The 12,722-nt window shown below is 37.7% G+C and overlaps 1 protein-coding gene across 4 annotated transcripts in view; it reads right to left on the reverse strand.

Annotated features, from left to right (window-relative positions):
• RLF (RLF zinc finger) overlaps positions 1-12,722 on the reverse strand; it is a 71,895-nt gene that overhangs the window by 27,181 nt on the left and 31,992 nt on the right. For 2 of the 4 annotated variants that reach the window (XM_070260236.1, XM_070260237.1), the window contains exons 5-6: positions 7,044-7,132; positions 6,323-6,525 (exon numbers count right to left, since the gene is read on the reverse strand). In XM_070260236.1, coding sequence (XP_070116337.1) covers positions 6,323-6,484 — 162 coding nt within the window. In that variant the 5' untranslated portion in view covers positions 6,485-6,525; positions 7,044-7,132. The remainder of the gene's footprint in view (positions 1-6,322; positions 6,526-7,043; positions 7,133-12,722) is intronic. The other 2 variants (XM_001916449.6, XM_070260238.1) reach the window with 1 other exon arrangement.

The following is a 12,722-nucleotide window of genomic DNA, read 5'->3' on the forward strand; positions in this document are numbered from 1 at the left end:
TTGAAAATGATGTGTCTGACTAACTCTCCATAATGATCCCTCCAGCGTAATCACACATCAACCAGAATACCCATACATAACCCATGAAAGGCAGACTAGAAGTGAGATCCAGATACATACTACCTCCTGGGAAGATGTCTCTTCAAAGCTATTTAAAAGAACTCTGCTGTAGGAGATGAAATGTTTATTAGGCAAATCTTCAATTTTTTCACACAGCCTTTCTACCTTCAGTGCAATTTTTGAGTGTACATCTCATTCCCCATATGACCATAAGAATAAAGTAAAATTATTTAGATTTTAACATTCAATTTAATTATACATTTTGTTGTTATTCCTTGTTCAGGATCCATTTTAATCTTGATTCTTATTTAAGCTACACCTGGAATTTCTATGCTTGTTTACTTTTTCTTCCAAATTGAATTCCCAGTGGGTCCTGTTTGAATGTATTTGCTCTGTTTATCATTTATACCTAGTGACGGTGTTAATTCCCAACAGTGTTACACTGGTGGGTAGATTAGGTCCTGTTTTCTTTTCCTTTCCCCATCATGAGAAGAAACAAGTCTCTGCTACTGTGTCTATTAACCACATTAGACACTGAAGATGTAGTTCACTTAGGGATCGACAGAAATGGACCTTACTTAACTATGCCAAAACGCCTGCTGACAGATTTCTTGGCTCTTCATAATAACAGAAGTGCTTCATGTTTAAAACATCATTATCCTTCATCATATGTGTGGAAAACTTGATCTTTGCAAAGATTTCCTCTTTCAGTAATGAAAAAATATAGGAAACATCCACTTGGGACACTAGGCCATGGCCAGGTCTCTCTCATATGCAAAATTAAAATCCTCTCATACGTAAAACTTAACAGCAGTGTCATGCCATCGCATTCAATTCTAAATGAAGTATTTACAACCTAAAACTCAAGGATTCCACTGAGTACTAAATTTTGGGTTTTGAATTTTGGCTTTCAAGCTGACCTCATCAATTAATCTTAATTGTATGTGTCTGGCTAAATCTTCCCCAACAGAGGTTTCCCATTACACACATCCATTACTGCGATACCCACAGGTGCCAACATACAAGTACTTTTATTCCCAGCTGTTGCTCAAGTTAATTTGACTTCGCTCCTGAACTGAGCTGAAGTAAATAGCAAAAAGTGTGTATAAATCTACCTTAGAACATATGCTGATTTTAAACTCCAATTAATGAACATCTAGTGATTCATTAGTACTTTTCCAAAGCAAATTTTAAAGATTCTCTTTAATTCTGTTCTCACTTGCAAAAGGAAACATCACTGGATAAGAGAGTAATTACGATGGTACCAGTGTTCCTTTTTAAAATAATTTTATGGATGTGTGTTAAGTGTTTTTGCATTGATATATTTAACAAATTAATCCCAAACATTATAAAAATGTTTTAAATCACACCTATACATGTATAAGTATGAACGGCATGATATACCACCAAGATGCTTCCTATTAGAACATGGCTCATCAGTGTTTACCAACTAGAAATACGTTGTACAGTGGAAGAGGGCTGGCCAGGCAGCCAGGAGATCTGTGTTCTAGCTTGGGCTTGGACTCCATAAGTAGCTTAATGCAGGTAGGGCCTTGGAAACATTACCATCTTGGCCTTAGTTTCAACACTGATAAAACATGGAGGGTTAAACTAAATGTTATTTAGTGGTTGTAATACACTGGAAAATCTGATCCTCGTAGAGCAGGGGTCAGCAAACATTTTCGGCAAAGGGCCAGACAGAAAATATTTTCAGCCTTGCAGGCCAGGTGGTCTCTGTTACAGCTACTTAACTCTGCTGTTATAGAGCAAAAATAGCCATAGACAATAAACAAATAGGCATGACTGTGTGCCAGTTAAACTTTATTTACAAAAACAGTTAGTTGGGTGGATTTGGCCCACAGGCCACAGTTTGCCAACCCCTGTTGTAGAGAATCAAATCACATTTCCTATAGTCCAGTGTCTTGCAAACTCAACAAATTTGTTGAAAGAAATTATATAACTTTAGGAAAAAATCCTGTTTTATTCACTTGTTATTAATAAACCAGGAAAGATCACGTAAAAAACAAAGCTGACTATCTTCCCATTCCCTCCCTTGCCATTCTAGTCAGTGGCAGAGCACCGCCATTCTTCCAGGCCTTATGAGTGTCTGGAAGGTATTTTTACACATCATCCTCTACTTTTGTCCTGTCAGCAAATCCTGTCTCTTCTCCTCTTGCTAACTCCAATCCCTTCTCCTAAACCTAAGGTATACTCTAAGATTCCTAAAACACTGTTTCACTCATTTCACTTCCTACCTTCAAAACTTTCCTAATTTCTAATGCATCAAATCTAAGCTCCAATGCATTGGAGTTCCCAAGGCCTTCCTTTTCCCCCAGGTATTATTTCTCACAAGACCTCAACACCCACTCTCTGCCCCAGGCAAGGTGTTCTCTAGTGGGTCCATGCAAAGTACACATTCATTTCTGTGCCTTTACTACCACAATTAGTTATCCTACAACCATTCCTTCTACCCATCCAAATCCCACCATTATTTCAAGGTACAACTCAAGAATCAATTTTTATAAAGCCTCATATGCCAGTCTACAAAGACAGTTTCTATGTGTACACTTCTACTGAATTTACGGGCAGTACCATATAGCTTAGTACTTATCTTCCTATAACTGTTTCTGAAAACCAAACTAGGCCATACATACTCCTCTGTATTTGCCAATGCCTAATACAATGCTAAAAACAAAACACGTATCAAATAAACAAAGGCTGAGAGATTAAAGGAAGACTTAGCTGGTAATGTCACAGGATGAAAAGGAATCAAATTGAAGCTCTAAGATTTTTGCTTCTTCTGAATTCTTTGGCATATATCAGGTGGTGGGAATAACCATTACTACATCTTACTCTTATTAAGTTTCCCCAAAACAAAATAGTGCAGCAGTTATTAGAGGTAAGCAGTTTCTCATCTCCTTACCCTCCCCATGTAAATAAACAAATCAGCATAAAGGCTTACAGTTAGTCTCTTATGAATACCTACTATGTGGCTAAGTATTCCTCTACAATGCAGGGATATGGCAGTGAACCAACCTATGTCCCTGTCCTTATAAAGTTTTCAATCTAGTGGGAGGAAACAGAAAACAAGAAAATATGATGTCCAGTGGAAGTAGTAGTTAACATGTACTATAAGGAAAAAACAGATATAGTAAGGGGACAGAGAGTGATGGGGTCCATTTCAGACGCGTTTGAATATATCTATAATAATGACAGCAGATATTTATTGAAGAAAAATAGGAGAGAGTAAGGGGATGGGGTGTTATTTTAGATGGAAAAGTGAGAACGGCCTCTCTGATATGGCAATATTGAGGAGACGTGAATGATGTAAGGGAATGAGCCATTCAAATTATCTTGCTGGAAGGGTACTGCAGGTGGAAGGAATAGCAAGCACAAAGCTCTAAGGCAGAAAAACGCTTGGCTTGTTCAAAGAACAGCAAAGACAAGGTGGCTGGAGAGCAGTGAGCACTGAAGGTCAGAGGCAGTTAGAGAAGCAACCAGGGGCCATAACACATAGAATAAAGACTTCTGGATTTATTCTGAGGAAAATGACAGCTATTGAATGGTTTTGATCAAGGGAGTGACATGGCCTGACTTAAGTTTTAAAGAGATTATTCTGGCTACATTTGGGAGGAACAAAATGTAGAGGGCAAGACTGAAAGCAAGTACACCAGTGCGGAGGCTTCTGGATTCATCTTTGTATCCCCAATGCCTAAGACAGCATTTGGTATATAAATCCTTAGATATATACCACCTAGGATAATACTTATTATCCTGTATCTTTAATATAATATTAGTGATAGTATACCAAACTCAGGTTTGAATCTCAGCTTAACCACTTTAAGCTTCATAACCATGAACCTATTACTTAATCTGAGCCTCACTTTCCTCGCCAATAAAATGGGGCTACCTAAGAGTTGTGAGGATTAAATGTGACAATGTACATAAAGCATTTAGCATAGTGCCTAACATATAATAAGGACTCAAAAAAAAAAAAAAACAAACCAGTAGCTGGTTATTCACTACCTGCCCTGCCCCTACCACCTCCAACACTGAGAATATAGTTGGAAGGAAACTGACTTTATTCAGAAGAAAACTCATAAAAACAAAGCCCTAATATCAGGAGCTTAGCTGTGGGCATGTTAGGTTTGAGATGCTATCAGTAATACAAGTAGAGACAGTGATTAGGTAGTTGGATATATGAGTCTGGAGTTCAAAGGAGAGGACTGGGCTGGAAATAAAACATTTGGGATTCAGACCACATTTGGTAATCAAAGCCACTAAGTCTAGATGACATCACCAAAGGAGTAAGTGTAGATAGAAAAAGAGAGGACATGCAAGGACAGAGTCCTAGAGTATGGGAACATTTACTCATCAGAAAGATGAGGAGGAAGAGCAAGGTAGAAATGAGAACGAGCAACCAGTTAGGTAGACGGAAACCAGGAGAGTTTCCACAAGCCAAGTGGAAAAACTCTGTCAGAAGTTCAAAAGACAAAGTTAAGAAGTCAGATTCAGTAAAACGAAAATTGAGACATCATCATTGGATTTAGTGATGTGGTGGCCTGGCAGGGGTGAACGCCATATTAGAATGTGTTCAAGGAGAAAAATGTCAAACAGTAAATTCAGACAATTCACTCAAGAAAGTACACTGGAAAACCAAGAGGGAAATGGGGTGGCAGCTGGAAGGGGAAGTAGAATCTCAAGATTCTTTTTTAAAAATGGAAGACATAACAGCATAAACGCTGACGGGATGGTTACAGCTGAGGGGGAAACTGATGACACAGTAGAGAAAAGGAGAACTGCTGTCCCATTATCCTTGATGGAGCAAGAGCAGATGGGATCTGATGCAGAAGTCAGGGGGACTAGCCTTACCCAGAACAGATGTAGTTTATCCTTAGTAACAGAAGAGAAGGTGTATATGCAGAGATGCAGGTAGACGAATAGATGTCATGGAAGTAGCTTATGGAAATTCTCTTCCAACTGCCCGAATTTCCTCAGAGAAACAGGGAGAAAGTTCATCAATGGAGAGTGAGATGGGATAGAAGGTATTATAGCATAGGTTTGAAGAGAAAGGAAAAAGTATGAAATGGTAATCTAAGAGTGGGAGAGTGACTGAACTAAGGAAATACAATGTGACTGAATTAAAGTAAAATCCATTGGCAGATTTTTCTCCACCCAAGTTTAGTGCCACTGGTGCCGGTAAAAATATAGAGTAGGTGGAGATTTAGGGATAATCAGGATACTGGTTAGTCAAATAAGTACAATTAATTAAGGGAGAGACCAGCAGAGGAATTGAGTGTGTATGAAATGGAGCGATAACACTGAGTGACTATGGAAAAGCAGAGTACAGAGGGAAGTGAGTCCATAAGAAGGATGAGGGAGAGCGAAAGGTAACAGGATCAATAAGTTGTTGGTCTTGGTGGAGTCTGTATATTAAAGGAGTGAGGAGGAAAGACAGAGTTGCATATTTATAGGTGAAATTGTCATAAAAGTTTAAAAATTACTACAGCATAAAACCAGATCCTTGGGATCCCTACATTTAATAAGAAAATTCAGTGTAGAGGTAAAATGAGAATGCTTATGTCAGATCTGAACGACAGGGAAGAGAATTAAAGACGATGGAATAGAGCCTAGGAATTCCTCATTTTTCTCTGTATAATTTATCAAAAACTATTAGCGAAAACTAATTCCAACTTTTCTAAGGAAAACAATGATTCAGGTTAAAAAAAAAGGATGCAATCTGACTGATAAAATAGTTTTAAAAAAAACTCAATTACTTAATTATTTTCCATGATATCCAGTTTGTCCACTTAACCATTGTTCAAAACGTATTCATGGGTTCTAAAGTTCTATACTTCTCTGCTTACAGAGTTAAATGTATAAAGCTACTTAAAGTTAAGCGCCATTGTCTTTAGTTTATCCCTTGACACCAGTATTAATAATTTCTTCATTTCCCAAACACAGAGAAATCATTACTTTAAGAAGAAAAAACAACTTTCACGTTTAAAGATTTAAAAGCAAACCATCCCCCAAACACATAAACATCCATCTGCATATTCTTTAATTATCTACTTTTCAAATCCACCTACAACACATAACTTTATATTCAATCTGTTGAACAGTTAAATATACAACTAAAATAGTACTTTTCAGTAGCCTGAAAAAATGAGTCTTGGTTTTCATCCTGCTGTGCAATATTTATCAAAATCTATTAAATTCATAGTAAGTGTGAATGACAACAGCAGTTATCTGCTTTACTCACCTCCTTAATAGCATCTTCATTAGGGAGAATGGAACATAAGCATGTGATATACGCTTGCTGAAAGGATGACACATTTGAAATTTCTTTAGATTCTGCACACAGTTTTGATAAAGCAGTAGCCTGGGAGATACAGTTAGATTTCAACAGATGTTTTATTCGCATTTGGAGAAAGGAAGGACCCTCTTGTGCAATCAATTTATTGACTAAAAAAAGAAAAAAGAAAACAGTTTAACAAAACATGTCAAGGGTGTTCAGATGAAAGTTTGATATCTTTTGTTGTTGTTGATTTGTTTTTAGTGACTAAAAATTCCTTTGATATAACTGGGAAGTTTATTCTGGTCTCAATACTCATCCAATAGAGCAGAGCAAAATAAATTAATTTTGCTAATGATTCTCATATTACTTAGTAGTTTTCTTTTGAACACCAAAACTTTTAATAAAGCTACTAATATTTCACCAAAATGAATCATTTAACCTTCTCCTCCCTCACTTTCTGATAAGGACAGTAAGACATAGTGAAATGAACTATAAGCATAACAGCAAGAAAAAGAAGTAACCTATGTAATATTAAATACCATTGGAACACTGAGGAGGTACGAAGCTTTAAGCTGAGTGTTTTTATATACCTCTCATTTATTCTTCACACCACCACCAAGGCAAGTATTATTATCCCCAGTTTAAGGTTAGGAAAATGAATATTCAGAGAAATTAGGTAACTTGCCAAGGATTCCAAAGCCAGTGGTGCTCTTTCCTCTAAACCAGGCATTTCTCAAAGTGTATTCCACCGACCAAAACACCTGAGAGATATTCCTAGAAAAAAAAAGGATTCCTTGGTCAAATCTCTGAACAGTCCTGCAATAAAGAAAACTGTTCACTTTTATTTAACCCAATGTTTCCCAAACTGATTTGACCAGAGAACCCTTTTACGTATATTATCAGTACAATGTACTAATAATGTTCCTGATTCAGTACACACTTTGGAAAACGCTGCTCTGAGTAGTACTGAAGATTAAGCACCTGAGCACTGATTTGTACAGTGTTCTGGACAAGCCCTCGATTTATGAATAGTAGATACTCAACAAGCGGGTGATATCACTACATAGTATTATTTAAAGAACAGAGGTGAGAAAACTGCATGTCAAGACAAGTAGGGAGCAAATAAACTGCTTCAGGTACTGCTTCAGGTGGTTCATCTAAAATAGTGTTTCTCAAATATGAAAGTGTCTTCTGAATCACCTGGGGAACCTTATCAAAATGCAAATTCTAATTCAGTAGGTCTGGGATGGGACTAGAGATTTTTGCTTTTCTAAAAAAAGCCTCTCAGGTGATACCCATGCTGCTAGATCTGCAGGGGACATATGAAGTAGAAATCATTAATATTAACCATAAACCACTGAAGGGGAGGGGCACAAACCATTCACCCACTCTTAACTACACAGCAAAATCAACTGTACAGTTTTTAAAATTCTCTTTTTTTAAATAGGTAATACCACATTGGCACATCACACAAAATTCAAAAGGCACACAAAAAAGGGTAGAGTTGAAAGTTGCCTCCCCACTTGTGGAAGATGTGAGAAACTAATGCTGGATTCAGATTATACATGATGAAAAGCAAAATAAACCAGACAAAAAGAGCATGCACGCACACACACACAAGTTGTCTCCTTTCTACTCTGACTCCAGTCCCCTAGTCTCTCTCTCCAAGAAACAGTAACCATTTCCAATTTCTTCTTTATCCTTTCAGAAACATTCTGAGTACAGAAGACGTATTTCTTTACTCACTTAATATATCATACAGGTCATTCTATCATCACTGGACATTTACAGCTACTGCCATACTTTTAACAACTGAATAGTATTCCACTGTATAGATGTACTACAATTAATTTAAGCAATCCCCTGCTGGTACACTTGCAAGCTCTTTCCAATCTTTGGCAATGACCAATAATGCTACATTTTACAGCCCTGTACACAGGCCGTTTCACATATGCAGGACTGTATCTACAGATAAAATTCCTGGAAGCAGAACTGCTGCCAAATTCATCTCCAGAGATTGTACCAATTTCTACTCTCACTACTTACAGGTAGATAGTACACATTTCCTGCAGCACTTCAAAAGGGTCTGGATTCCAGAGCTCCAACTCTGGAGATTTTGATTTAGCAGGTGGAGCCTGGACTGCGGGGTGTGTGTGTTTGTTGTTTTGGTTTTAAATTCTGTAGATACTCTAATATGCAGTCAAGGTCAAAAAACATGGATGGAAAGCATCACTTTCACTTGCACTTCTCCATTTTAGTCCCACAAAATGAACTCACAATCACTATCTCCTACTTACATAGCTCCTCATTCTTACTTCTATTTTCCATAATGGTATTCTCTCAATCATACAGAAATGAAATTTTGGCATTATCTTTCCTTGTCAACTCCTTTCCTCAAGGATATCAACTCAGTTAGTATAACCAAGCAATTCTTTTTAAAACTCTCTCCAGCGGGCTGGCCCCGTGGCCGAGTGGTTAAGTTCGCGCGCTCTGCTGCAGGCGGCCCAGTGTTTCATTGGTTCGAATCCTGGGCGCGGACATAGCACTGCTCATCAAACCACGCTGAGGCAGCGTCCCACATGCCACAAATAGAAGGACCCACAACGAAGAATGTGCAACTATGTACCGGGGGGCTTTGGGGAAAAAAAGAAAAAAAATAAAATCTTTAAAAAAAAAAAAAAACTCTCTCCAAACTAATTTGTCCATATTATTTCTCGCCAGCCCTACATCCTATTCTGCCTGACATCAGATTCTGTTCTGTGTATTTGCCCTACCAAGTTGTAAGCATTTTCACAAACCCCACACCTGCAAACAGGCATGTAATCTACACAACCCACCCCCTTCTAAATTCCCACAGCATTTTACTTCCTTCACCACACTTAGTTTTCTCTTTAAGTACAGTAACAAAGGGTTATAGAGTATAAAGGTTAAGATCTCAGGTTTTGAAATCACCAATCTGAAGTTGAATCATGACTCGCACACATACTAGCTATGAGACCCTTGGACAAATTAACTGACCTCTCTGAGCCTCTGGTTTCTTCATCTGTAAAAAGGTTTTGTAATATCCACCTCACAGAGGTGAAAAAATCATAAATGAAATACCAGTAATGCAGATAAGACACTTAGCACACGGCAAGGCAGAGGGCAAATGCTCAATATTAGTTGTTGTTATTTCTCTCTGATATCTTCCTCATTACACTACCAGCAATTTGAACAAATACATGTCTTGCTAACTTTTGTATTCCCTACAACAGCACTAAGCACAATGCCTTGTATATTAGAGATATTTAATAAAATCATGTATTTTGCTACTGAATGGTTATCACTCCTCAATCAAATGCTTTTAATATCTCCTCACCTGGGCTCAAATTCTGCCTCCACAATTTTAACTATGTGGCCTTGGACATATGTAATCTCTCACCTATTTTATGGATTAAATGAGATACAGCAAGCACTAATACAACACCCATCACATAACAGGTACTCTATAGGTCTGCTATTATTTCTATGAGGTAAAACTATTTTACTGAATACATTATAACTACAGTTAAACCGCTGTATCAATTTTTAACATACAGATCAATCTTGCATTTTAAAAATCATTCTAAGTTATGTTAAAATCAATTTTTACTTAATGTTACTTTCTAAAAGGAAATCCACCCATACTCTTCAATACTTAAAAGGATATAATAAATGCACACTGAGAAGTCTCATTCCCAAATATGATCCTTTCTGTATTTTTTCCCAAAGATTTTAATACAAAAAAATTTTTAATCATATATCCTCTCCTCCATCTAGATTCAACAACTGAACTGTTTTGCCATATTTCTTTACCTAGCTTTTCTTTTTCCAAGCCATTTAAAAATAAGTTGCAAATATCATGACAGTTTACCCCGTATATATTCCATCATGTAAAAAATGGTAATATTTAAGGCCCAGTTAAAAAGCAGTTTCTTTTTTTCTTTTTTAACAGGAAAGCCTACTTTTGTTTTTACTGGAGGCTCAGGTGGCATATAACAATTCATAAAATGGCTTCAGAGGTCGGGGGTAGGGGTAGAAGAGAAGCAAAAAATAAACTGGGTTTGGAAAGAAAAACAATTAGGAGGAGCTAAGAGCTGGCTGGTTCCTTTTCAGCCTGATTTAGGGGAGGGAGTTCGTGCCTCTACACAAGATGGATCCCTTCCTTCAACCCACGGTAGGGGAGAGAGAAAAAGCAGCGAAGGGTTGTTGCTTTGGCCCTCCTGAGCCTCAAGGAAAAGGAGAAAAGCCAGTGTTTTGATGTCATGAATCAGGAAAGTAGGGGAGGAAGGTGCTGGCTAGGGTATAGGTCAGTTGGAAAAACTGGCAGATACCAAATGGTAACTCTGGGTGTCCTCTGAGCTCTGAGGTGGAATCACTCCGGGGGAAGGGGGGTGAAAGTCGGGGGGCCAGGGCCATGTGGTCCACTGTTGATGGGGGCTTAGGTCTCTGGGGCTGTGGGCTGCCTATGCCCAGGCAGCTGGTGCCATCACTCCTGGGGCTCAGGCCATGAAGCATCAATGGGGCCTTGGCCTTACCATCCCCACCTTCTATGGTAGGCTGCTGGGTGTGGAAAGGCCTTCAGTACATGGGCCAGAATCTGGGTGGGGGGACCCACTCATTTCCCTGCTGATCACGTCAGGCAGAAGCATCAAGAACTAGTAATTATTACACACTTCAGTAATAAACTGGGCTTATGGGGGGGGAGGGGATTGGGAATAAAATTCAAGAATTCAAAGCAGAAAAAAACAAAAATCCTATAGACTTTTCTTTTATTCAAAAAACTACTGAAAAGCACTTATTGAGTTCCTCGGATGTTAAAAAAAATGTGTGTTTTTATGCTTCTGACTACTACATTATTGAACAGAAGACAATGAGATGATAATCATTACTTTCTGGCATCAAATGTTAGTATCTGGGCTGCATGGGCAGCAGAACTATAAAGGAAGCTTTCTAATCTTTTGACCGGAAATTAGGGTAAGAGCCAACTGAGAAAGCAGGCAAGCCACAGGCTGCTCACCACTTATACCGTGGTTCTCAGAATAATTCCTTAGATATGTAGGTATTCTGTCTCCATTCAGAGTCTTATAGATAGTGGGTAGTTCATTAATCTTTATTCAATAGATACAATACCATGGAATGTTAGGCAAACAGTGCTTCTCCCCATTTCTTGATCTTTTCTACATGAAAAGAAATTAAGTACTGTTAACTCCTGAGGTGGGGTGATATATTTAATTAGTACATCAGGGGAAAATAAACAGGAGACATTTAACGGAACTCTATCCATTTTCCTCTTGGGCTTGGACCTGCCTACAAAGAGCATGTGTTCTTCTCCACCCTAGTCAGGCCTTATCTGGACTGGGATCTGCCTAATTCTGGCAATTCTGAAATTATTTGGCTCTGTCCTCTAACAACGTTTTTTAATAACAAAGGTGATATTTTGGCCTCCATCTGCCTATATTTACAAAGGGATGCCATTTATTGGGAACCTCAACAGAAAATAAACACCCATCTCTTTTCTATTTAATAGCTCTTTTCCTTACTTTTTTCCTTTTTTGTCAGTCTAACTGATAAGCAGAATTATCAGAGGAAGGGGACCAAGAGAAAATCTAAGTACCCTTACTGACAATCTTCTCATTTTCACTATACAGAAAAACCCAAAGAGCATGTATACAGTAGGTTGTCAAACCTGGTGAATGAATAAACTAACTGGAATATTTTAAAGCATCAATATTCAAACGGCCTGTACTAAGACCTAAACTAAGGAGGTACCAAAAGTGTAAATAAAAGCTGTTCTGAAACTCATTTTTATTCCCAAAACATACTTAACATAACAGAATGTGATCCTTTTAATTTTCCACTAATTTAAAGCAAATGAAATCACAATTGTTGGTCACATCAAATGAGATACTTTTGTGTGTCTAGAATGCAAATGTCAACTCAAATTCATAAATCTTCTGGACCTAAACCAACAATTTTTTGCAAACAAAAATTTTCATTCTTTGCATTTCTATACAAAACACTAAATTCCATATTTCATAAGTTTAAAATAAAATAGCAGTTTTTTTCATGGTCCTCAGCTGTAGTAACCAGTGAACAAAATATGAGCAAAGTTCTACTATATACCAAAGACTCAGAAGCAGATTATTCATTTCTTCCTCAGGAACTTTGTATGAACATTCTCACTCAATGCAGCATTTTAAAATAAATACAAAGGGATACTTAACACACTACCAAAAAATGCAAGAATCCTTAGGCAAAACATTAAATGCTAATGGTTAGCTTTTATTATTCAAAGGAGAACAGAATGACTGGTATAGATATACAGGTGAAATTTACAAAATTT

Source organism: Equus caballus, chromosome 2 (genome assembly GCF_041296265.1).
Source record: "Equus caballus isolate H_3958 breed thoroughbred chromosome 2, TB-T2T, whole genome shotgun sequence".
In the NCBI taxonomy this organism is placed as follows: Eukaryota; Metazoa; Chordata; class Mammalia; order Perissodactyla; family Equidae; genus Equus; species Equus caballus.